Here is a 24,871-nt window from a genome sequence, read left to right as displayed (position 1 = left end):
TGGGTGCAGAGCGGCGGGGAATGGAAGAAGAGAGTGGGGGATTTTGGCGCGAAAACAGTGCGGGATGCTACCAAAGCGTGGGCTCCGCCTTCCTTTTGGGTGGGCCGGGGGGACGGAGAGCGACGTTTCGCGTGTTCGGATTAATGCAAAGCCCCCACGTTTGTCTCCGGTTTGCGGGAAAAATCGCGCCTCAACAGTTCCATGGACCGATGCAGGACCGCGTTGGATGATTTTCACGGTCCGGACAGCGTGATCTAGACGCACGCGGGAGATTTGCGGGTCCGGGGATGCCCTTAAGTGGCAATTTCATGACCAACAATGACTGGACAGTCCGTCTGAACGCACAAGGGTGATTTGAGGTGTCCGGTTGTAGTTCCTCTTAAAATTTTGCAAAATTCACCGTTTGGCAAATTCTCGGGGATCCGGACGCATCCCATATCTCCTCCTCCCCCTCTCGTCTCCTGACCTAATCTCGTGCTCCGGGCTTCAATCGGCTGCCGCGTTGTAGTTGCGCGTCGCCGCCGAAGCCTGACACGCCATCCGACCGGAGTCTCCGCCGCCCTGCCGCCCTGCCCCCCCCCCCCCCCCCCCCCCCCCCCCCCCCCCCCCCCCCCCCCCCCCCCCCCCCCCCCCCCCCCCCCCCCCCCCCCCCCCCCCCCCCCCCCCCGCCCCCCTTCAGGCCTCGTGCAGGCCGTTCCTCCTGCTCCGCCCTCCCTCGTGCGAACCTCCATCCGCCCCGGCGGGTATTCGTGTAGCGCCGGCCGTCCGGGGCTGCGCCGCGTCACTAGGTAACCACCTCTCCTTACTCCTCCCTCCTACTCCTTCCATCCCTCCCCTGCCATGCTCTTATTTTTTCTAGAATACCCTGCCATGCTCTTATTTCCTTTTCCTTTGTATACGTATTTGTATGAATTGCTGTTGATGGATGGCTGGTTCAGTTGGATTGTAGATCGCACATCGTTTATATTGTTTATTTATTTAAAGAGGGATGGCTGGTTCAGTTGTTTTGTAGATGCGCCAAACTGAACATGTACATGTACTGGTGCAATCCCTCTGTTTGGAAGAGTGATCCGCGTTTAGTGCGAGTAGAGGAGATGAATTATTTTTGTTTATGTTTACTCTGTCGACACACGGGGAGTAGAGGAGATTTTTGTTTTGTTTGGCTCTTGCAAAAATCGGCAGAATGCCATGCTTTTTCTTTGGACTTTACCTAGACCATAGTATGCATTAGTTTCATTTTGCTAGACTGCATACTTTTTTTTAACTTCTTTTGATAAAGTAGAATGTTTTATTCAAAATTGGTGATGAATAATTGCTATAGGTTTCAGATTGTGTCCATGTAGTGGGTGCTTGTATTTGATGATGGATAATTGATTGTGTCCATTTGGTCTGGCTTTTCTTGTACTGGTTGTACATGTTCGGTGAAGTGTAAGGGGAAGCAGATGTGGATGGCACCATGCAGTCCTAGATGGGATAATTTTACAATGTAGGGGTTGGTTTTGCGTGGTTCATGAACCTTGAGATGATGTTACCTGACATGCACACTTGATGGATGCAGTGAGCTATGTTTGCAGTTGTCAATCGTTTAGTTTTTTGTTATGTATTTGTGCCATAAGTTCAAAGCAATGTTTGGGAAATCGTTTTTAAGCGACACTTAGTCGTGCTTAGGCGCTGAGTGATGGCTTACCGCCTCGCTTCTGCCCTAGGCGATGGTTTAACACTAGGCGACATTTAGCGGGATTTCGGCGGCGATTTAGCGCTAGGCACTGGTTTAGTGTGCGCTGCACGTGGTTTGGCGAGCGAAAGCACTGGGGAATCTATCAGGCTGGAGCTGAAGTCGACTAGGTGGGAGGGGAAAATGGGGGTAATAAGGGCTAGGCTGAAATTGGGTTTTCGGCTGGGGTTAGAAGGGAGGGGAAAGGAGAGGGTGTTGCGATAGTGGATGGCAACATTTGATACTATTCTTTGATAGGTTCACACCATTGAAATTTCCTGCAACACATAATTACCCCATGTACCCATTTATGCGAACACAACATGCAGTACCTGTCGTTAAATCCAAAACTAAGGGGCAATGTCTGTTTCCTCAAGTTCTCTTTTATTGTTTATGCTTCTAAACAGGTGAAATATGCTTCTGCTTGCTTGGGCAATTGATGGCAACATGCCATTTATCTTATTATTAGGCTATGTTTGTTTGAAAATGAACTCCATTTGAGGCTTTTACCTGCTATTTTGCTTGCTGTGTGAACCTGTTGTGTATTTACAATGGCGTGCACTGCATTTCACATGCTATTTCAATTATTTATGTGCTATGTTTCCTATTTTCCTGTGAATATTATTCAAAAGCAGCCATATTCTGTCCAATTTCGAAAGCAAAAAAAAACACAAAAAACGTTCAAGCGCCCAACTGCTCTAAGCTGTGGCCTTTCGCTTCGCTTACGCTTTCCGCTTTCAGCTTTTTTTTTAACATTGGCTCAAAGGTTGGTATTGATCAACGCTTTCTGTTGTATACTTGTGCCATCAGTTCTTTGTATTCGTCTTGGAAGAATGAATATGCTTTGGTTTTAAATCTCTGTCCAACAAGTCACAAGTTTGATTTTTTGGGGGTGAAAATATCTCTACGGATTTGATTGAAATGAAACAATGTGCAGAATTTCTATGAATATTATTGTGTAAAAATTGAATTGCATATGCTGGTGAATTTGAACAAAATTACATAAATTCAGAAACCTCTTCAACTTTGAAAGAACATGTGTAGTGCTATAATTTAGAACTCACATTACAAAAATGAAATTTTCCTTCAGGGTCATTAGGGGGCATTACGGACTATTCAAACTCAGTCCACAGTTTCACTGTTGTTCCAACCAAGCAACTGTCAGCTTTCTCACAGCTGCTTTCCCAAAGTTCACAGCAGCTTTTCCAAAATTTTCAGCTGAACCAATCACTCCCTAATGATTTGATTTTGTTCCATATTAATTCTACACTTACTAAGAGTCTAATCATATCCCTTTTGAACAGGGCATCAACATAGTCAATTGGAGAGGCTTGGAGCTGCTTCAGCATCCTCAGGAGAGCAGCAAACAAGGTAATCTGCTGTTCCTAGCTTCTGTACACATTTTTTTTGAATAAAAAAAATTAGTAAAACGTATCCCTGTATTGGCGCTTTTCCAAAATGGCAAATTACGTATCTTTATCGGCCCGATACTGATACACCTGTCCGTATCGGTGCATTTTAGTGATTCTTTCCCTAATTGCTTTCAGATATGGATTCAGTGCCACTCACTGCTGAAGCTATTGCTTTTACTGAGAAAAAGATGGACATGACTCTGGGTATGCTATTCATTTGTTGTTTGTTCTGTGACACTGATTCATATCTTGGAGATTAACTTAGCTCATGTTTTTTCTTGTGTGTTTATACAGAGGATATTATTAAGATGTCAAAGAAAAAAGGTCCTGCAGGCAAGAAAGCCCCTAGACAGCAGGTAGGCCTTATAATTCATTTGAGTGCGCCCCTCTTCGCCATGGATAGGGGTGCGTGGAAGCTTGCTATCCATGTGCTAGAACCATGAGTTGGTTGTGAGATCTTATGGGTTTCACCTCTAGCCTACCCCAACTTGTTTGGGACTAAAGGCTTTGTTGTTGTTGTTGTTGTGCCCCTCTTCCTTTACATTGTTATAATGTACTGCCAAGTTCTGATAATTACCATATTTTCTGTAATCACAGGTAAAAAAGCGTCCTTTTCAGAATGGTAACAGTAATCAAGGGAAGGCAAAGGTTCAGCGATTTCATGAGTCTAGATCATCTATACGACAAGTATGTGCTACTCAAAGTTACTGTTTATAGATTGCCTTATGTTTGGTTTTCTAATGTTGCTTTGGTTTATTAGGGTGTTCTGGCACAAAGGAGGTCAAATCTTGATGCAAATCAGTTCCAAATCACAAAGCAGGCTGCAAACAAGGCTGCTACTATGCCTGTGCGCGGTAGGGCTGACAGATGGAACAAACCAAGGTATCAACAAATCACTACAATGTTATCTGTCTTTGTGTAGTTACTCTAGTCACTTTATCTGAACAAACAAATTATGAACAGGTAAACAATGGTTCTTTTATTGCTTACGATAAGGTGGCATTCAAGGACCCGTTAAATAATTTGACTTGCACCTTTGGGTCTATTGGCTGAAGTTATGGTGCTGGTGTTTCTGTTGAACCCATATTAATTTTGCTGCTATCTGTATTCCATTGGTTCACATGGAAGTATAAACATCAACCAACTTCGTAGTATTGTGGCACAAGGCCTACTTTTTGGTTGAAGTGTGAGAAATACACGATGAATAAGAGTTGCAGTAAACTGAGCAGATCATATTGGATTGCATGGTTATCTAAGGGCCTTAAACTCACAAAGCTATGGGTTACTTTCATTATGGCTGTGTGATCAAAAACTTTTATTCTGGCTGTAATGGACTGATGGTCAAATTTGTGAAGCTGCTGGAACACCTTGGATGTACATCTGGTGTTGCCTTACATACAACAAGGCTATTTATGATGTATTAGCAGTTGGACTGGTGCTATTTTGGGTGGTCAACACTATTTATTTGGGCGGTCAACCTTGTTCTCATTTGCTGGCTTGGTAGGAGCTGGATATGATACTTTCTAGCATCTGATACCACTGCCCACTGGACACCACAGATCCTTTGTATGACCAGAGATAAAGTGGTTTTGACCACTAGCTAAATTGTGCAGACGATAAGCTTTTGTTTGTTCATGAAAACAGTGTGAATGTAGGTTAGTGTGTTCACACCAACAAAATTGTCGTATGCTGTGTCTCAGTAATTTATTTTTGCTGCTGTTCTCATATGCCTGATTGGTTTGTATCATAGTGTCGTGCATTATTGCCAGTGCCTATCTTGGATTTCGATCAGCAAGTGCTCTATGTTTTCAATTGTTCACTGGTTCTCAGCAAAGAAGCTAGCCATGTGTCCGCAGTTCAACTGGGTAATAGTATATCATGGTATCTCATGATTTTTTCTTGTCAAGAATCATCCCAGTACGCTGTGCTGTATGGAGGCTGCCTTTTGGGACCAACTCATGTGATCACTTTCCCTGATTCCTAGCATTCCTTTGGCTTGATTGTCTCAGCAGTCTAACTTGCTATCATGAGCTTAACGGTCTGACCAAGCAGTAAAATTGTGTCAACTGGGAAAGTTGTTGGATTGTCTGCATTCATTTGGTGGATGTAACAGTATAGGATGTGAGGCCTTATGGATCAAGTGGAATCTATATATGCAGTCTTTGATCAGAAATCAGTTATAGTTATCATTTATTGCTTTGTTTTGTTCAAAAACATGGTATGTGCACCTGATTTAGAACATAGAGAATTCTTATTTTGAAGAGTATGGTGATTGTGCTTTACCACCATGAAGCACAGACCATTAAAACTACCTGTTGGTTCTCTGTTGCGCACGATTCTTGGTAGGTAACTCCTCATGTGGGCCACTAATGTTTTGCTCTGTATGCAGTGGCCCGTCTACCTCAGCACAGAGGAGGCCCGTAAGCGAGGCTCTTCAGAACAGCAAGGTACAAACTGATTTGAAATGGAAGTAGACTTAGCAATATAAGCTATGATCATTGTTCTTTATAATATTTGAGGACAAGCCTTCTAATTTTGTTGTTATTTAATGTGTAAACCTTGTTGATCTATTTGTCCACTTGCTTAAGTTCTCTACCTTGTAGGAATGGGAGCACCATTGTAGCACAGCTAGTAGCTATTTTTTTTATCTAATTAGCATTCTGATTGTTGGTGCCAACCTTTTCACTTGTTTTATGCTGCTTCAAAAACATCGTGCTAATAGAAAATGTTACTTCCAAAAAAGGATACTGTTGCTTGTTTCAGAATAGGCCATGCTGATCTGGATCAGTTATCCAGTATTACCAGTATTGATTGGTAGTAGATGTATTTAATACTCCACATGTTTAGTTGAAGGTACTTGCCAGATATGAAACCCACAAAGTTGTTTGTCGCCCTGTGTATGCCGTGGTCATATATATGCCTGCTAAAAGCGATCACTGATGGGTCTGTGGTTACAGAAGAGATCGCACTAGTGTGCTATTCTAAAGAGTACTGCGGGGATGGCTATCTAAGGGGAAGAATATAGATGTTTATATGCCTTTTATGGTAGGTAGTGGAGCTAGTTATGAGATTTGGTTTTTTACTTGGAAGACATCAATACACATTTACACATATCTTTCTCTGATTGGAGTAGTTAAAACTAGGTTGGCATATGATAATATTTTCCATTTATGACGGTTAGGAGTTGGAAGGTATTCTTGTGCATGCATGGAAAGTTGCTTAAAAAACGACTTCATACTCAACTCCTAGTAACATATCTTGATGCGTGTTTGTTTTGCACGCATTTCCACTATCGAAAAATAGCATCTTCTTTGCAGAGTGACATCTAGCATTTTAAGCGCCCTTTTGTATTGTATTTTGCACAAATGTTGGTTCCAGCCCTTTGAGTTTTGGATGTAGGATTCTGGCTTGTCAAATTCCAGTGGGATGCATCCCATGCCTACAATTCCATAGGAAATCTAATATGTGCTAAACCTCAATTTTCTTTTCCTCTCAGAAGTCCAATACACTTTCTCTATCTCTATGGACTCTCCTCATGCCTTCACAATTCCTGTATTTATTTCCTGTGAACCATCGAAACACACTACTTCAAAATTCCTATTTTCGAGATCGTGTAGGAAACCATAGTATATGATATCTTATTCATGTGTTTTTCCTATTGCAATGTTTTTCTGCACCTCGATGACAAACATGAAACACACTGGTTTTTCTTGAGTTGCATGAGACATGAAACCCTGCCTAAACATTTCATATTTGTATTGCATTTGTTGTCCACCTAATACCTTTTTGTAGCATTGCTAATAATGTTTTCTTTCTGTTACTAGGGTAAGGAGATGCAGAATGAGCCTCCAAGGACAATGGATGCGCTCTTTGCACAGATGAAGCAGCAACGGATGAGGGTCATGCCACCGCAGCAACCAAAAGCTCCTACCAATGGCCATCAGTTTAACCAGCAGCGGCGTGGTCAGCAGCAGCGGCGAGGCAGAGGGGGATATGGTGTCCGCAGCGGTGGTGGTAACCGATGAGCATGGCACCCATATAGAACATTAGAGCCCTTATCACTGGTGTTCCTCGGAAGGGAGAAGCCTCACCCCTGGAATTCTACCTGGCCATGTGTTGCCTCTCGTATTTGTATTCTCTGCGAGCTGTGAACAGAATCTTAACTGAAGTTTACAGGCAGTTTTCTAGTCGCTTGTTTCAAGTTTCAATTTCCGATGTGTAATGGTCGATGGAATGTACGGGAATTGTTTGCTAGTCCTTTGGTTCCTACCGCATTATTACATATGGGGAATTGGTATATTATTACTGGCTGGTTTGGTTGGTAACTATCGTAGTCTTAGCAGATTGAGAGTAAAACGGCAAAGGTGAACTGTTGCGTTTATATCTTTCTAATGATAATAATAATAATTTAATGAAAGCAGATGTTCTACTATGTTGCTTTACTCTCCCTAGATGCTGGTGGTTCTTGAGTTATCAAGGGGTGGTCGTTGAGCCACTTCCTGGTCTTGAGCGTTTGTGGTGGGCGGGATGGTGATGCTGCATCTAGGGTTCCTGTTTTGTTCGTGAGGTCTCCTTGCGATTGCATCTGGAAGTTTTACAGGATCGGCGGGGTCTCGCGGAGGAGACCGCTGCCATCTACTCCCTTTGTTCCAAATTACTCGTCGTAGGAATGGATGTATCTAGAATTAAAATACACCTAGATACATTTATACCTATAACAAGTAATCTAGATACATTCATACCTGCGACGAATAATTTGGAATGGAGGGAGTACGAAGCTGTTATTTTGGAACTGTGATGGCATGGGTAATGCTGCGGCAATCTGTGCTTTGCTGCTTGATGTCCAGCGTTCGTGTAACCCCGAGGTTTTGTTCTTACTGGAAACGGTTTTTGACAGCTGCCTTAGTGTTTGTGGAGACGATTACATATTTGCATATGTATGGACTTTAAAACCGTTTCGGCAAGTGTTGGCAGGAAGAGAGGCCTAGCTCTCTTCTAGAAAAAGGGAGGTTAAAGCCTTGTACAGTGCAGAGTGTTTAGACACACGTGCTTGAGGAGAAATATTGAGGTGTCACTAAGCACTTGTAAAACATTAGCTTTGTCCAAAGCTAGCAAGTCTACACAGGTGCTTAGATGGGGCAACTGTCTTGCGTTCCCTGTCTTGCTAGCACCGGCTCAAGCACCTGTGGCGTCCAATGCACAATGGTGTACAGTGATCAGATCATATGCGTGGATGAAAAGGAAAAGAAGCACTCAGAATAACACCGCATGAAGCGCTGTATAAGAAAGAGACGGTCACTTTTGCATGCAGGCACTGGGGAAGCAGTGAAGCAAACTCAAGCATGTATCTCCTTTCCTGAGCACCGGTGACTCTGATGTGCCATTTTTTTTTCACTAGCACTTGTCTTAAGGACATGCATTATATTTACAAAGTCTAGAGAACCCTTAGAATTTTTTTCTACATTGTTATTGGTCGTTTGATTCATATGATTGAATCCTATAGGATTTTTTTCTATGGAATCATGTTACTATATTTCATTGAAAATCTAGCATCCACTCCAACCTTTTTTTTTTCACTTTCTTTGTTTTTCCTGTGGCATCAAACACTATGTACTAATCCTATGGGATTCAAGTGGGCATGCCACCCTAATCCTTTATTTTTCCTATTCCCGTGTTTTAAGAATCCTACGAATCAAAGAGGGCCTAAGTTGCACTAGTTGTTTGCTGATCCTAACTGAGAGTGCAAGTTGACTAAAAAAAACTTGTGTTAGTTGATTTGTCAGCATCTCAGATGGCACTCCAACAGTTCCTATTCCTTCTTCTTCCTCCGGTTATTACTATTCTTCCTGCAGCGCCGAACCACCTGCCTTTGCCGCCCGCGGCTAGCGGCGCTCTGTAACACCCCAGATGTAATTTACCTTATATGTATTCCAACTCTTGCCGTTTCCGGCCTAAGTTATTTTATTTCCCCGGTTTCGGGTTTTTGTCTCCGTGTGTGTTGTTGTCTTTGTCATGCATCTCATATCATGTCATCATGTGCATTGCATTCGCATACGTGTTCGTCTCATGCATCCGAGCATTTTCCCCGTTGTCCGTTTTGCATTCCGGCGCTCCTATCTCCTCCGGTGCCCCTTTCTACCTCTTTTCGTGTGTAGGGATTAAACTTTTCCGGATTGGACCGAGACTTGTCATGCGGCCTTGGCTTACTACCGGTAGACCGCCTGTCAAGTTTCGTGGCATTTGGACTTCGTTTGATACTCCAACGGTTAATCGAGGGACCGAGAAGGCCTCGTTTGTGTTGCAGCCCAACACCCTTCCAATTTGGCCCAAAACCCACCAAAAAACCCTTCCATCGTCTAGAGCGTTCGATCACAATCGTGTGGCCGAAAACCGCACTCCATTTGGAGCTTCCTAGCCTCCTCTACCCCTATATAAAGGCCTTCCCCGAAAATTCGCGGATCATTCTACCCCTAACCTAGCTCCTCTTCCACCGCGCCACGCCGGACACGTCTGGTCCGGCCGGACAAAGTCGCCGCCGCCGCCCGCGACGAACCAGGGCACGCCACGTGTCCCGGCGAGTCCCCAGTTCGCCGCCTCGCCCGCGCCGGCCCGCCTGGCCCGAGGCCGGCCCTCCCCGCCGCCATCCGGGCCCGAGACCCCGTGCGCCTCCTCGCCTCTCCTTCCTCCGTCGCGCCGACGCCCCGCCACCGCTCGCTCCGCTCTGGTCACCGCCGACTATCGCCGGCCGGCCGCACCTCGCCGCCCCACCGCGGCAACCTCGCCGCCCGGCGCCGGCGAGCGCCCCGCGAGCTCCTCCGGCATCCCCCGAAGGTCCGGCTGCCGTCTCCTCCGTCCCCGTCAAGTCCGGCGACGATTCCGGCGAACAGGTCCCGGCGAACCTCGTTTTTCGTGCCCCTGCTACAGTAACTCTGGCCGGATCTCAGATCTCGAAATATCCCGCGGTTGACTTTTGTCTCGAAACCCTAATTTTCTTGCATACTTTGACATGCCATAACTCTGCATCCATAGCTCCGATTTGCGCGTGTAGCATATCAAAATGTTCGTCTTGACGAGTAAATCATTTCATCTCACTGCATCATTTTTATTTGAGTTCATCTTGATGCTAGAAATTCTGTTGGAAGAGGGCTATGTGAGAAATTTGGCAGATCTGTTTTATCAAATGGCATTTTGTCATTTTTGCCATGTTTAATGTGTGCATGATATGCTCCTGAGCTTTACATGAGTTTTGTTATATGCCATGTCATCTTTACATAGGTGCTTACCATATATTTTTGTGATATTTGTGGTGACTAGCACGAGCTTGCAAAGTAGCGTAATCGATAATGCTGATTTCAGGGACTTAGAATTTCACTAAGTCCTTGTCCTGATTTTGTCGTTATGCCATATGTTCATGTTGTTTCCTAGTTATCCGTGCCTCTTTTGAGGATGATCAGTAAGGATGATTTGCTAACATTGTGGTGCTCTATCCATCCATGTCTTTGTTTGAAATTATGGAGCACCCTAGCTTGAGTCAATCGAGCTCTACTTTTGCTATAAAGTGATCCTGGCAGATTGTTGACATGATTAGCGATTTTGCCGAGGATGTTGTTATTGATCCGTGCATGCTATGTTGTTGTTCTTGCCATGTATAGCTTTTATGCCATGTATTCTTGATGGGTGTATGCTTAGTTGGTCATGCAATGCTCTGTAGTGAGTGCATCGAGCTCGTAAACATGTCTACTCGTTAACTGATTTGCATGCTTCAGTTTTTCACTAAGTCTGAAATCTGTTTATGTTTTTGCCATGTTCACATGCTTACAATTGTATTTTCTGAGCCCTTTTGGCTCAATGTCACTAAGGGACTTTTGTTAAGTGCTTTGAGTAGCTTCATGCCATGCCTTGCTTTTCCATGTTAAGTTCCTGTAGCATATAGTTTTCATGCTCTAAAGTGTGCTTTCTGATGTTAAATTCCAGACTTGTGTTAATTTCACTAAGTCTGAAACCTGTTATCATTTGCACTTTTGCCATGCTTGTTTGGACCTGTTAATGGATGAATTAGCCGTAGCTCAGTGTTCATCTTTTGTCAAGCATCATGAGTGGATCCCTGTCATGTATTTTGTTGTCATGTTTGAGTGCTGTAGCACATTCATCTTGATGCATTTAGTTGGTCACTTGCTGATTATCGCAGTCCGGTGCCATATTTGTTTTGCTTGCCATTTCCAAACCGTGCATCCGATTCCGGTGATCTTTATATCGATTTCAACCGAAATCACCTCACCTTTCCAGTGGCACTCTTGGATTTCCAAGTTGAGGCCAGGTTCAATCATTCCTTGTAAAATCTTGCATATGCATCCCATACCGCGTCCCGCATACCATACCATGTTTGCATCATGTTGTTTGAGCTTTGCACGTGATTAATTGTGTTCCGTTTGCTTGTTGTTCTTGTTTGGGTAGAGTCAGGAGACGAGTTCATGAACGAGGAGCCCGTTGAGTTCGCTTACGATGATCAAGTCAACTCTGACAACTTTGCAGGCAAGATGATCATACCCTCAAAATCACTTCTATCTTTGCTTGCTAGATGCTCGCTCTTTTGCTATGCCTATGCTATGATGCCTACCACTTGCTTATCATGCCTCCCAAATTGCCATGTCAAACCTCTAACCCACCATGTCCTAGCAAACCGTTGATTGGCTATGTCACCGCTTTGCTCAGCCCCTCTTATAGTATTGCTAGTTGCTGGTGAAGATTGGAGATCGTTCCTTGTTGGAACATTGTTTATTGTTGGGATATCACTATATTATCTTATTATCTTAATGCACCTATATACTTGGTAAAGGGTGGAAGGCTCGGCCTTATGCCTAGTGTTTTGTTCCACTCTTACCGCCCTAGTTTCCGTCATATCGGTGTTATGTTCCCGGATTTTGCGTTCCTTACGCGGTTGGGTTATAATGGGAACCCCTTGACAGTTCGCCTTGAATAAAACTCTTCCAGCAATGCCCAACATTGGTTTTACCATCCGCCACCTAGCCTTTTTCCCTTGGGTTTCGCGGACTCAAGGGTCATCTTTTTTTTAACCCTCCTAGGCCAGTGCTTCTCTAAGTGTTGGTCCAACTGAGCGATGTCCGGGGCTACCAGGGGCAACTCTGGGCTGGCCTGCCCGACGTCTGGCTCATCTGAGTGTGCCCTGAGAACGAGATATGTGCAGCTCCTATCGGGATTTGTCGGCACATTAGGGCGGTGTTGCTGGACTTGTTTTACCATTGTCGAGGATGTCTTGTAACCAGGATGCCGAGCCTGATCGGAATATCTCGGGAGAAGGAATATCCTTCGTTGACCGTGAGAGCTTGTGATGGGCTAAGTTGGGACTCCCCTGCAGGGATTTGAACTTTTGAAAGCCGTGCCCACGGTTATGGGCAGATGGGAATTTGTTAATGTCCGGTTGTAGATAACATGAAACTTAACTTAATTAAAATGAATCAACCGCGTGTGTAACCGTGATGGTCTCTTCTCGGCGGAGTCCGGGAAGTGAACACGGTGTTGGAATAATGTTTGACGTAGGTTGTTCTAGGATCACTTCTTGATCATAGTTGTTCGACCATGCTTTTGCCTTCTCTTCTCGCTCTCTTTTGCGAACAGGTTAGCCACCATATATGCTAGTCGCTTGCTGCAGCTCCACATATTACCTTGCCTTTACCTATAAGCTTAAATAGTCTTGATCGCGAGGGTGCGAGATTGCTGAGTCCCCATGACTCACAGATTACTTCCAAAACCAGTTGCAGGGACCGATGATACCGTTCCAGATGATGCGCTTGAGCTCAAGTGGGAGTTCGATGAAGACTCTCGCCGTTACTATGTGTCTTTCCCAGATGATCAGTAGTGGTGCCCAGTTGGGGCGATCGGGGACCGTGTCGCATATGGGGGTTGATCTTTATTTTGGTACCGTAGTCGGACCATGAGTGTATTGGATGATTGTAATGTTATTCATGTATTTGTGTGACGTGGCGAGTGTAAGCCAACTATGTATCCTTTCCCCTTTTATCTATTTACATGGGTTGTTGTGAAGATTACCTTACTTGCGACATTGCTTTCAATGCGGTTATGCCTCTAAGTCGTGCTTCGACACGTAGGAGATATAGCCGCATCGAGGGCGTTACACGCTCCTATGTTGGCCTTGCCCTTCTCCCACCACTGGGCTTGCCCCTGCACCGGTCATCCCTCTAAAGGCAGTGAAACACCCGGATTCTCCAGCGAGCCTGCATCCCGGGACCCCTCAGATAGACACCCGGTGAACCTGCACTACTGCACCCCTAAGATAGACCCAGAGTGCCTTTGGGGTTCTTATCGGGAACCACCCGAATTCTACGCGCGAGCTGGCTATGGCTGCGGGGCATGGTGGCCGATAGTCCGAGGTGGTTGGGGTTCGATAGGTGGTCGTGGAGGGTGTCACTACGCGTGGCGTGGATCTAGAGGTAGTGTGCCAGGGAGGCATATCTGGACAAGATGTTATTGACGGACGGGGAGGAGCCTTGGCAAATGCTCAGCGTGGGCGATGAATGGTGTTGGTGGAGGGCTGTTTTGTTGCCCGGCCGATCCCATGGCTTGGACGGACGGAGAGTGAGGATGCACCAGGTGAAATCTTTGCCTTTGGCTCCTAGTCGAGGCTGGCGGCATCGATGCCTCCGGGGACCACTTTCTTCTTGGATACATCATTGAGGCGTGGTGCTCACCTTTTGCATGAACCACTTTGGGGAAAACTTTAGATCTCGTCGGGTTCGGGCGATGGTGGTGCTTTGTGTCATGCTTCCTTTTAGGGGCACCACTCTTGGAGTGGTCGCTGGATTGGGGGGGGGGGTTAGTGGATGAGTGAGGATGTCGTGGGTTTTTGCGTTAGCGACCCATGGAAGATGATGGTGTTGGTGTCAAGGATTATGTGCCAGCGACTATGGGGGTGAGCGATGTCGGGGTCGCGGCAATGGTTGCACTAGTCAGCTCTTCTCTAACGTGTCTGCGGGATTGTCTCGGGTTGTTTATTGCGGTGAAGTCGGAGCTGCGGCGGCTGGACCTAGGTGGTGACGATTACAGGAAACAGGTGGTCTATTCAATTATTTTATGCGACCCTAATCTTGCATAGTTCTCCTTCGCAACTCTTCATCAGAATCGGAATTGTGGTGTCCCAATCGTGGGTGGTTGAGTGCTTGGTTTTTTTTCTTGCGGGTGAGAGTGCTTGGTTTGGAGCTTCATTTGTCTTCGACGACCTCTTTGGTGTGGATTGGTTCAGTGGTCGTTTGCGGCGAAATCGAAGTCACTCGCTTGAAGGAAAGGGATGCGATGATGCTTGGGTGGGAAGAAGTGATGAAGATGACGCCAATATGCTACCTCGACGAGGCTTTTCTCCGCAATGATGTGTGTGTTGGAAATATGCCCTAGAGGCAATAATAAATTAGTTATTATTATATTTCCTTGTTCATGATAATCTTTATTATCCATGCTAGAATTGTATTGATAGGAAACTCAGATACATGTGTGGATACATAGACAACACCATGTCCCTAGTAAGCCTCTAGTTGACTAGCTCGTTGATCAATAGATGGTTACTGTTTCCTGACCATGGACATTGGATGTCATTGATAACGGGATCACATCATTAGGAGAATGATGTGATGGACAAGACCCAATCCTAAGCCTAGCACAAGATCATGTAGTTCGTATGCTAAAGCTTTTCTAATGTCAAGTATCATTTCCTTAGACCATGAGATTGTGCAACTCCCGGATACCGTAGGAGTGCTTTGGGTGTGCCAAACGTTACAACGTAACTGGGTGGCTATAAAGGTACACTACAGGTATCTCCGAAAGTGTCTGTTGGGTTGGCACAAATCGAGACTGGGATTTGTCACTCCGTGTAAACGGAGAGGTATCTCTGGGCCCACTCGGTAGGACATCATCATAATGTGCACAATGTGATCAAGGAGTTGATCACGGGATGATGTGTTACGGAACGAGTAAAGAGACTTGCCGGTAACGAGATTGAACAAGGTATCGGGATACCGACGATCGAATCTCGGGCAAGTATCGTACCGCTAGACAAAGGGAATTGTATACGGGATTGATTAAGTCCTTGACATCGTGGTTCATCCGATGAGATCATCATGGAACATGTGGGAGCCAACATGGGTATCCATATCCCGCTGTTGGTTATTGACCAGAGAGTTATCTCGGTCATGTCTGCATGGTTCCCGAACCCGTAGGGTCTACACACTTAAGGTTCGATGACGCTAGGGTTATAGGGAATAGATATACGTGGTTACCGAATGTTGTTCGGAGTCCCGGATGTGATCCCGGACGTCACGAGGAGTTCCGGAATGGTCCGGGGGTAAAGATTTATATATGGGAAGTCCTGTTTTGGTCACCGGAAAAGTTTCGGGGTTTATCCGTAACGTACCGGGACCACCGGGAGGGTCCCGGGGGTCCACCAAGTGGGGCCACAAGCCCCAGAGGGCTGCATGGGCCAAGTGTGGGAGGGGACCAGCCCCAAGTGGGCTGGTGCGCCCCCCCCCCCACAAGGGCCCAAGGAGCCTAAGGGGAGGAGGGGGGCAAACCCTAAGGGCAGATGGGCCTTAGGGCCCATGCCTGGTGCGCCTCCCTCTCCCCTCCACCAGGCCGCCACCCAGATGGGATCTGGGGGCTGCCGCCACCCCTAGGGAGGGAACCCTAGGTGGGGGCGCAGCCCCTCCCCTCCCCCTATATATACTTGAGGTTTGGGCTGCCCAAGACACATGAGTTCCTTTCCTTCTTGGCGCAGCCCTACCCCTCTCCCTCCTCGTCTCTTGCGGTGCTTGGCGAAGCCCTGCTGGAGTACCACGCTCCTCCATCACCACCACGCCGTTGTGCTGCTACTGGATGGAGTCTTCCTCAACCTCTCCCTCTCTCCTTGCTGGATCAAGGCATGGGAGACGTCACCGGGCTGTACGTGTGTTGAACACGGAGGTGCCGTCCGTTCGGCACTAGGATCATCGGTGATTTGGATCACGACGAGTACGACTCCATCAACCCCGTTCACTTGAACGCTTCCGCTTAGCGATCTACAAGGGTATGTAGATGCACTCTCCTTCCCCTCGTTGCTAGATTACTCCATAGATTGATCTTGGTGATGCGTAGAAAATTTTGAATTTCTGCTATGTTCCCCAACAGTGGCATCATGAGCTAGGTCTATTGCGTAGATTCTATGCACGAGTAGAACACAAAGTAGTTATGGGCGTCGATATTGTCAATTATCTTGCCGTTACTAGTCTAAGCGGCCCGGACCAACCTTACATGTACGCTTACGTGAGATCGGTTCCACCGACTGACATGCACTAGTTGCATAAGGTGGCTGGCGGGTGTCTGTCTCTCCCACTTTAGTCGGATCGGATTCGATGAACAGGGTCCTTATGAAGGGTAAATAGAAATTGGCAATTCACGTTGTGGTTTTGGCGTAGGTAAGAAACGTTCTTGCTAGAAACCCATAGCAGCCACGTAAAACATGCAAACAACAATTAGAGGACGTCTAACTTGTTTTTGCAGGGTATGCTATGTGATGTGATATGGCCAAGAAGAATGTGATGAATGATATGTGATGTATGAGATTGATCATGTTCTTGTAATAGGAATCATGACTTGCATGTCAATGAGTATGACAACCGGCAGGAGCCATAGGAGTTTTCTTTATTTATTGTATGACCTGTGTGTCATTGAACAAGCCATGTAAATACTTTACTTTATTGCTAACCGGTAGCCATAGTAGTAGAAGTAATAAGTTGGCGAGACAACTTCATGGAGACACAATGATGGAGATCATGATGATGGAGATCATGGTGTCATGCCGGTGACGATGATGATCATGGAGCCCCGAAGATGGAGATCAAAAGGAGCAATATGATATTGGCCATATCATGTCACTTTTTGATTGCATGTGATGTTTATCATGTTTATACATCTTATTTGCTTAGAACGACGGTAGTAAATAAGATGATCCCTCATTAAAATTTCAAGAAAGTGTTCCCCCTAACTGTGCACCGTTGTGAAAGTTCGTCGTTTCGAAGCACCACGTGATGATCGGGTGTGATAGATTCTTACGTTCGAATACAACGGGTGTTGACGAGCCTAGCATGTACAGACATGGCCTCGGAACACATGCGAAACACTTAGGTTAACTTGACGAGCCTAGCATGTACAGACATGGCCTCGGAACACAAGAGACCGAAAGGTCGAGCATGAGTCGTATGGTAGATACGATCAACATGAAGATGTTCACCGATGTTGACTAGTCCATCTCACGTGATGATCGGACACGGCCTAGTTGACTCGGATCATGTAATAACTTAGATGACTAGAGGGATGTCTATCTGAGTGGGAGTTCATAAGATGAACTTAATTATCCTGAACATAGTCAAAAGGTCTTCGCAAATTATGTCGTAGCTCGCGCTTCAGTTCTACTGTTCAGATATGTTCCTAGAGAAAATTTAGTTGAAAGTTGATAGTAGCAATTATGCGGACTAGGTCCATAAACTGAGGATTGTCCTCATTGCTTCATAGAAGGCTTATGTCCTTAATGCACCGCTCAGTGTGCTGAACCTCAAACGTCGTCTGTGGATGTTGCGAACATCTGACATACACATTTTGATAACTACGTGATAGTTCAGTTAAACGGTTTAGAGTTGAGGCACCGAAGACGTTTTAAAACGTCGCGAAACATATGAGATGTTTCGAGGGCTGAAATTGGGATTTCAGGCTTGTGCCCACGTCAAGAGGTATAAGACCTCCGACGATTTTCTTAGCCTGCAAACTAAGGGAGAAAAGCTCAATTGTTGAGCTTGTGCTCAGATTGTCTGAGTACAACAATCATTTGAATCGAGTGGGAGTTGATCTTCCAGATGAGATAGTGATGTTTCTCCGAAGTCACTGCCACCAAGCTACTAGAGCTTCGTGATGAACTATAATATATCAGGGACATATATGATGATCCTTGAGATATTCGCGATGTTTGACACCACAAAAGTAGAAATCAAGAAGGAGCATCAATTGTTGATGGTTGGTGAAACCACTAGTTTCAAGAAGGGCAAGGGCAAGAAGGGATACTTCATGAAACGACAAATCAGCTGCTGCTCTAGTGAAGAAACCCAAAGTTGAACCCAAGCCCGAGACTAAGTGCTTCTGTAATAAGGGGAACAGTCACTGAAGCAGAACCACCCTAGATACTTGGTAGATGAGAAGGCTGGCAAGGTCGATAGAAGTATATTAGATATGCATTATAATGTGTACTTTACTAGTACTCCTAGTAGCACCAGGGTATTAGATACCGGTTCGGTTGCTAAGTGTTAGTAACTCGGAACAAAAGGCTACGGAATAAACGGAGACTAGCTAAAAGGTGAGATGACGATATGTGTTGGAAGTATTTCCAAGGTTGATCAAATATCGTACGCTCCCTCTACCATCGAGATTGGTATTAAAACCTAAATAATTGTTATTTGGTGTTTGCGTTGAGCATAGACATGATTGGATTATGTCTATCGCGATACGGTTATTCATTTAAGGAGAATAATGGTTACTCTGCTTATTTGAATAATACCATCCCGATCGTAGTGATACACATTTTCATGCCAAAGGTATAAGATAGTAATGATAGTACCACACAAATGTGGCACTGCAATTTGAGTCATATTGGTATAAAACGCATGAAGAAGCTCCATGTTGATGGATCTTTGGACTCACTCATTTTTGAAAAGTTTGAGACATGCGAACCATGTCTATTGGTGTATATGCATGAAGAAACTCCATGCAAATGGATCGTTTGGACTCACTTGATTTTGAATCACTTGAGACATGCAAATCATACCACATGGGCAAGATGACTGAAAGCCTCGTTTTCAGTAAAATGGAACTAGAAAGCAACTTGTTGGAAGTAATACATTTTGATGTGTGCAGTCCAATGAGTGCTGAGGCGTGTAGTGGATATCGTTATGTTCTTACTTCACAGATGATTTGAGTAGATGTTGAGTATATTTACTTGATGAATCACGAGTCTGAATTATTGAAAGGTTCAAGTAATTTCAGGGTGAAGTTGAAAGATCGTCGTGACAAGAGGATAAAAGATCTATGATATGATCATAGAGATGAATATCTGAATTGCGAGTTTGGCACAGAATTAAGACATTGTGGAAATTGTTTCACAACTAATACAGCCTGGAACACCATAGTGTGATGGTGTGTCCGAACATCATAACTGCACCCTATTGGATATGATGCATACCATGATGTCTCTTATCGAATTACCACGATAGTTTATGGGTTAGGCATTGGAGACAACCACATTCACTTTAAATAGGGCACCACGTAATTCCGATGAGATGACACCGTATGAACTATGGTTTAGAGAAACCTAAGCTGTCATTTCTTAAAAGTTTGGGGCTGCAACGCTTATGTGAAAAAGTTTCAGGCTAATAAGCTCGAACCCAAAGCGGATAAATGCATCTTCATAGGACACCCAAAACAGTTGGGTATACCTCCTGTCTCAGGTCCGAAAGCAATAAGGGATTGTTTCTAGAATCGGGTCCTTTCTCGAGGAAAAGTTTCTCTCGAAAGAATTGAGTGGGAGGATGGTGGAGACTTGATGAGGTTATTGAACCGTCTCTTCAACTAGTGTGTGGCAGGGCACAGGGAGTTGTTCCTGTTGAAGTAGAAGCTTATGATAGTGATCATGAAACTTCAGATCAAGTCACTACCAAACCTCGTAGGACGACAAGGATGCGTACTACTTCAGAGTGGTACGTAATCCTGTCTTGGAAGTCATGTTGCTAGACAACAATGAACCTACGAGCTATGGAGAAGCGATGGTGGGCCCGGATTCCGATAAATGGCTCGAGGCCATAAAATCCGAGAGAGGATCCATGTATGAAAACAAAGTGTAGACTTTGGCAGAACGGCTCGATGGTCGTAAGGCTATTGAGTACAGATGGATTTTAAAAGGAAGACGGACAATGATGGTAAATTTCACCATTAAGAAAGCTCGACTTGTCATTAAGATGTTTCCCGACAAGTTCAAGGAGTTGACTACGATGAGACTTTCTCACTCGTAGAGATGCTAAGAGTCTGTTGGAATTATATTAGCGATTACTGCATTATTTATGAAATCTTGCAGATAGGATGTCAAAAACCATTGTTTCCTCATGATTTTCTTGAGGAAAGGTTGTATGTGATACAACCAGAAGTTTTTTAACAATCCTGAAAGATGCTAACAAGTATGCAAAGCTCTAGCAATCCTTCTAAGGACTGGAGTAAGCATCTCGGAGTTGGAATATACGCTTTGATGATGATCAAAGATTTTGGGTTTATACAAAGTTTATGAGAAACTTGTATTTCCAAAGAAGTGAGTGGGAGCACTATAGAATTTCCGATGAGTATATGTTGTTAACATATTGTTGATCGGAAATGATGTAGAATTTCTGGAAAGCATGCAGAGTTATTTGAAAAGTGTTTTTCAATGGAAAACCTGGATTAGGCTACTTGAGTATTGAGCATTAAGATCTATAAGGATAGATCAAAACGCTTAATAGTACTTTCAAATGAATACATACCGTGACAAGATTTTGAAGGAGTTCAAAATGGATCGGCAAAGAAGGAGTTCTTGGCTATGTTATAAGGTGTGAACATTGAGTAAGACTCGAAACCTGACCGCGGCAGAATAGAGAGAAAGGACGAAGGTCGTCCCCTATGCTTTAGACGTAGGCTCTACAGTATGCTATGCTGTGTACCGCACCTGAAGTGTGCCTTGCCATGGGTCAGTCAAGGGGTACAAGAGTGATCCAAGAATGGATCACAGCACAGCGGTCAAAGTTATCCTTAGTAACTAGTGGACTAAGGAATTTTCTCGATTATGGAGGTGGTAAAAGAGATCGTCGTAAAGGGTTACGCCGATGCAAACTTTGACACTAATCCAGATTATTCTGAGTAGTAAACTGGATTCGTATAGTAGAACAGTTATTTGGAATAGCTCCAAATAGAACGTGGTAGCTGCATCTAGGAGATGACATAGAGATTTGTAAAGCACACACGGATCTGAAAGATTCAGACCCGTTGACTATAACATCTCTCACAAGCATAACATGATCAAACCCAGAACTCATCAAGTGTTAATCACATGGTAATGTGAACTAGATTATTGACTCTAGTAAACTCTTTGGGTGTTAGTCACATGGGGATGTGACCTTGAGTGTTAATCACATAGCGACGTGAACTGGATTATTGACTCTAGTGCAAGTGGGAGACTGTTGGAAATATGCCCTAGAGGCAATAATAAATTATTTATTATTATATTTAATTGTTCATGATAATCTTTATTATCCATGCTAGAATTGTATTGATAGGAAACTCAGATACATGTGTGGATACATAGACAACACCATGTCCCTAGTAAGCCTCTAGTTGACTAGCTCGTTGATCAATAGATGGTTACTGTTTCCTGACCATGGACATTGGATGTCATTGATAACGGGATCACATCATTAGGAGAATGATGTGATGGACAAGACCCAATCCTAAGCCTAGCACAAGATCATGTAGTTCGTATGCTAAAGCTTTTCTAATGTCAAGTATCATTTCCTTAGACCAGGAGATTGTGCAACTCCCGGATACCGTAGGAGTGCTTTGGGTGTGCCAAACGTCACAACGTAACTAGGTGGCTATAAAGGTACACTACAGGTATCTCCGAAAGTGTCTGTTGGGTTGGCACGAATCGAGACTGGGATTTGTCACTCCTGTAAATGGAGAGGTATCTCTGGGCCCACTCGGTAGGACATCATCATAATGTGCACAATGTGATCAAGTAGTTGATCACGGGATGATGTGTTACGGAACGAGTAAAGAGACTTGCCGGTAACGAGATTGAACAAGGTATCGGGATACCGACGATCGAATCTCGGGCAAGTATCGTACCGCTAGACAAAGGGAATTGTATACGGGATTGATTAAGTCCTTGACATCGTGGTTCATCCGATGAGATCATCGTGGAACATGTGGGAGCCAACATGGGTATCCAGATCCCGCTGTTGGTTATTGACCATAGAGTTATCTCGGTCATGTCTGCATGGTTCCCGAACCCATAGGATCTACACACTTAAGGTTCGATGACGCTAGGGTTATAGGGAATAGTTATACGTGGTTACCGAATGTTGTTCGGAGTCCCGGATGAGATCCCGGACATCACGAGGAGTTCCGGAATGGTCCGGAGGTAAAGATTTATATATGGGAAGTCCTGTTTTGGTCACCGGAAAAGTTTTGGGGTTTATCCGTAACGTACCGGGACCACCGGGAGGGTCCCGGGGGTCCACCAAGTGGGGCCACAAGCCCCGGAGGGCTGCATGGGCCAAGTGTGGGAGGGGACCAGCCCCAGGTGGGCTGGTGCGCCCCCCCACAAGGGCCCAAGGCGCCTAAGGGGAGGAGGGGGGGCAAACCCTAAGGGCAGATGGCCTTAGGGCCCATGCCTGGTGCGCCTCCCTCTCCCTTCCACCTGGCCGCCACCCAGATGGGATCTGGGGGCTGCCGCCACCCCTAGGGAGGGAACCCTAGGTGGGGGCGCAGCCCCTCCCCTCCCCCTATATATATACTTGAGGTTTGGGCTGCCCAAGACACACGAGTTCCTCTCCTTCTTGGCGCAGCCCTACCCCTCTCCCTCCTCGTCTCTTGCGGTGCTTGGCGAAGCCCTGCTGGAGTACCACGCTCCTCCATCACCACCACGCCGTTGTGCTGCTGCTGGATGGAGTCTTCCTCAACCTCTCCCTCTCTCCTTGCTGGATCAAGGCATGGGAGATGTCACCGGGCTGTACGTGTGTTGAACACGGAGGTGCCGTCCATTCGGCACTAGGATCATCGGTGATTTGGATCACGACGAGTACGACTCCATCAACCCCGTTCACTTGAACGCTTCCGCTTAGCGATCTACAAGGGTATGTAGATGCACTCTCCTTCCCCTCGTTGCTAGATTACTCCATAGATTGATCTTGGTGATGCGTAGAAAATTTTGAATTTCTGCTACGTTCCCCAACAGTGTGTGGGCATTATTATATGTGCCGCTCAACGGTTTCGGTAGTTTTCACTTGATTTTCCCTTAATTAACTCACAACTCTCCTCTTCTTCTTAATTAATGGAAATCTTTTACCTTTGTCTTTTTTCCTTTACTAGTAAGCTTGCACGTGCAACACACGTCTCGAACGTTGACCAAATAAGATTCACACATATATGCAATAAAAAAATAGCTTGCAAAATCTTGTATTATGGGTCGGAGAAAGTATGAGTTAAATGGATACACTATATTGTGATGTCACTCAAGTTGTTTTTTTCAAAAGTGGGACATCATTGCGGTCCTCCTTCTGCATAGAGAAAATAATATATTTAATATATTGAATATTCTATATGTTGAAAGAGAATAAGAAATCTAGTTATGATTGAAAAAAGCCTTGCATTATGCTTAGTACATGGAGACATAATCCTACATTTGGTCTTGAATATTATGGTGTAAGCAATTCATAACTAAAATTTGAGGAAAAGAACAAGGGATAGTAGATCAACACATACTTCTTAGATGAGGTTGCTAACCAAATGCTTATGTAAAGTTGCAAATGGCATAGGCATTGATAGTGTATTATGAAAATCCTGACACTCCATCACATGTTGCAAATACTCAAAACACACCCGAATGAGCACTAAAATGGAAAGCAGATATCTCACATAAAAATATCAATGGCATTGAACCAATATTGTGAAGTACAATCCTCTTAACACCAAAAGATCAAAGGGAATTTTTCACAATCAAAGGAGCTCAGCTCTCTTCCTCATGATTACTGTCAGTTTGCATCAAAAAGCAAGTTGATCCGGAGCAGCATTATGCCACAGTCTCCGGTCACTAACCTGCAGGGGCAGCTTTGCACACAAAAATCAACCTCTAAGAATAGAAGACACCGTAAGGGACAAAAGGCTTGGCTCGGCTCCTCAATTTCACACAGGAGGCCCATAATGTCTGATATGTTCTCTTTTCATTAGTTCCACATCTCCACAAGTACCTGACAATCATATTGAAAGGTAACATCAGGCCACTCTTCCTCCTTCACAGGTCGTACGTACCACATCCTGGAGAGAAGTGTTTCAGCAACCAGAGAGTTTGGAATATTTGCATACCTCTGAGACGCTGCTATAATGAACTCACCTCTAGTACGTCTTACAATTAACTCCATGGTCGCACGAGCATTGGCACATGAGAATGCCACGTAAATGATAACTTTGGTAATCCCAGGATCTGGGCATCTTTACCTCTTATTTAAGCTTGCTTGGACCACATCATTAACCCATTTTCTCAAGTTTTATTGGGCTTCACAACATAGTTTTCCCTATGGATAGGAATCTATTTTCATGCACCACTGCATTTGAGAATCTAATAATAAGAATGGATGTTGCCACTAAAAAGCTATAGTTCATGTGTGTTCTGGAAACAATGGTAGTTTTTCAAAAACAAATGCAGTAAGTTTCAGCTTACCATCCTTTGTTTTGATTCTCTCTGCTTAGAGTGGTCTTAACAAATAATACCCAGTAACAAGCACAAAGAAATACAAAGAACTCGATTCACATTGAGTTACAATAATAAGTGCATATTGATAATTTGACAGCATTTCTCATATTAAACTTAAAATGTAGAACCCACTGAAGGAATCTTGTTCCAAAC

General features: G+C 44.7%; 1 protein-coding gene across 1 annotated transcript; it reads left to right on the top strand.

Annotated features, from left to right (window-relative positions):
- The first annotated feature begins 418 nt into the window (after window positions 1-418).
- LOC125514383 lies at window positions 419-7,431 on the top strand. Its single transcript, XM_048679697.1, has 8 exons — window positions 419-788; window positions 3,019-3,085; window positions 3,262-3,330; window positions 3,421-3,482; window positions 3,724-3,813; window positions 3,887-4,008; window positions 5,516-5,573; window positions 6,951-7,431. The coding sequence occupies exons 3-8, from the start codon at window positions 3,264-3,266 to the stop codon at window positions 7,149-7,151; spliced, it is 600 nt and encodes a 199-aa protein (XP_048535654.1). The 5' UTR covers window positions 419-788; window positions 3,019-3,085; window positions 3,262-3,263; the 3' UTR covers window positions 7,152-7,431.
- Window positions 7,432-24,871: the final 17,440 nt, after the last annotated feature.

This window comes from Triticum urartu, chromosome 6, assembly GCF_003073215.2.
Source record: "Triticum urartu cultivar G1812 chromosome 6, Tu2.1, whole genome shotgun sequence".
Classification (NCBI taxonomy): Eukaryota; Viridiplantae; Streptophyta; class Magnoliopsida; order Poales; family Poaceae; genus Triticum; species Triticum urartu.
This window is presented reverse-complemented; position numbering and strand designations above follow the sequence as displayed.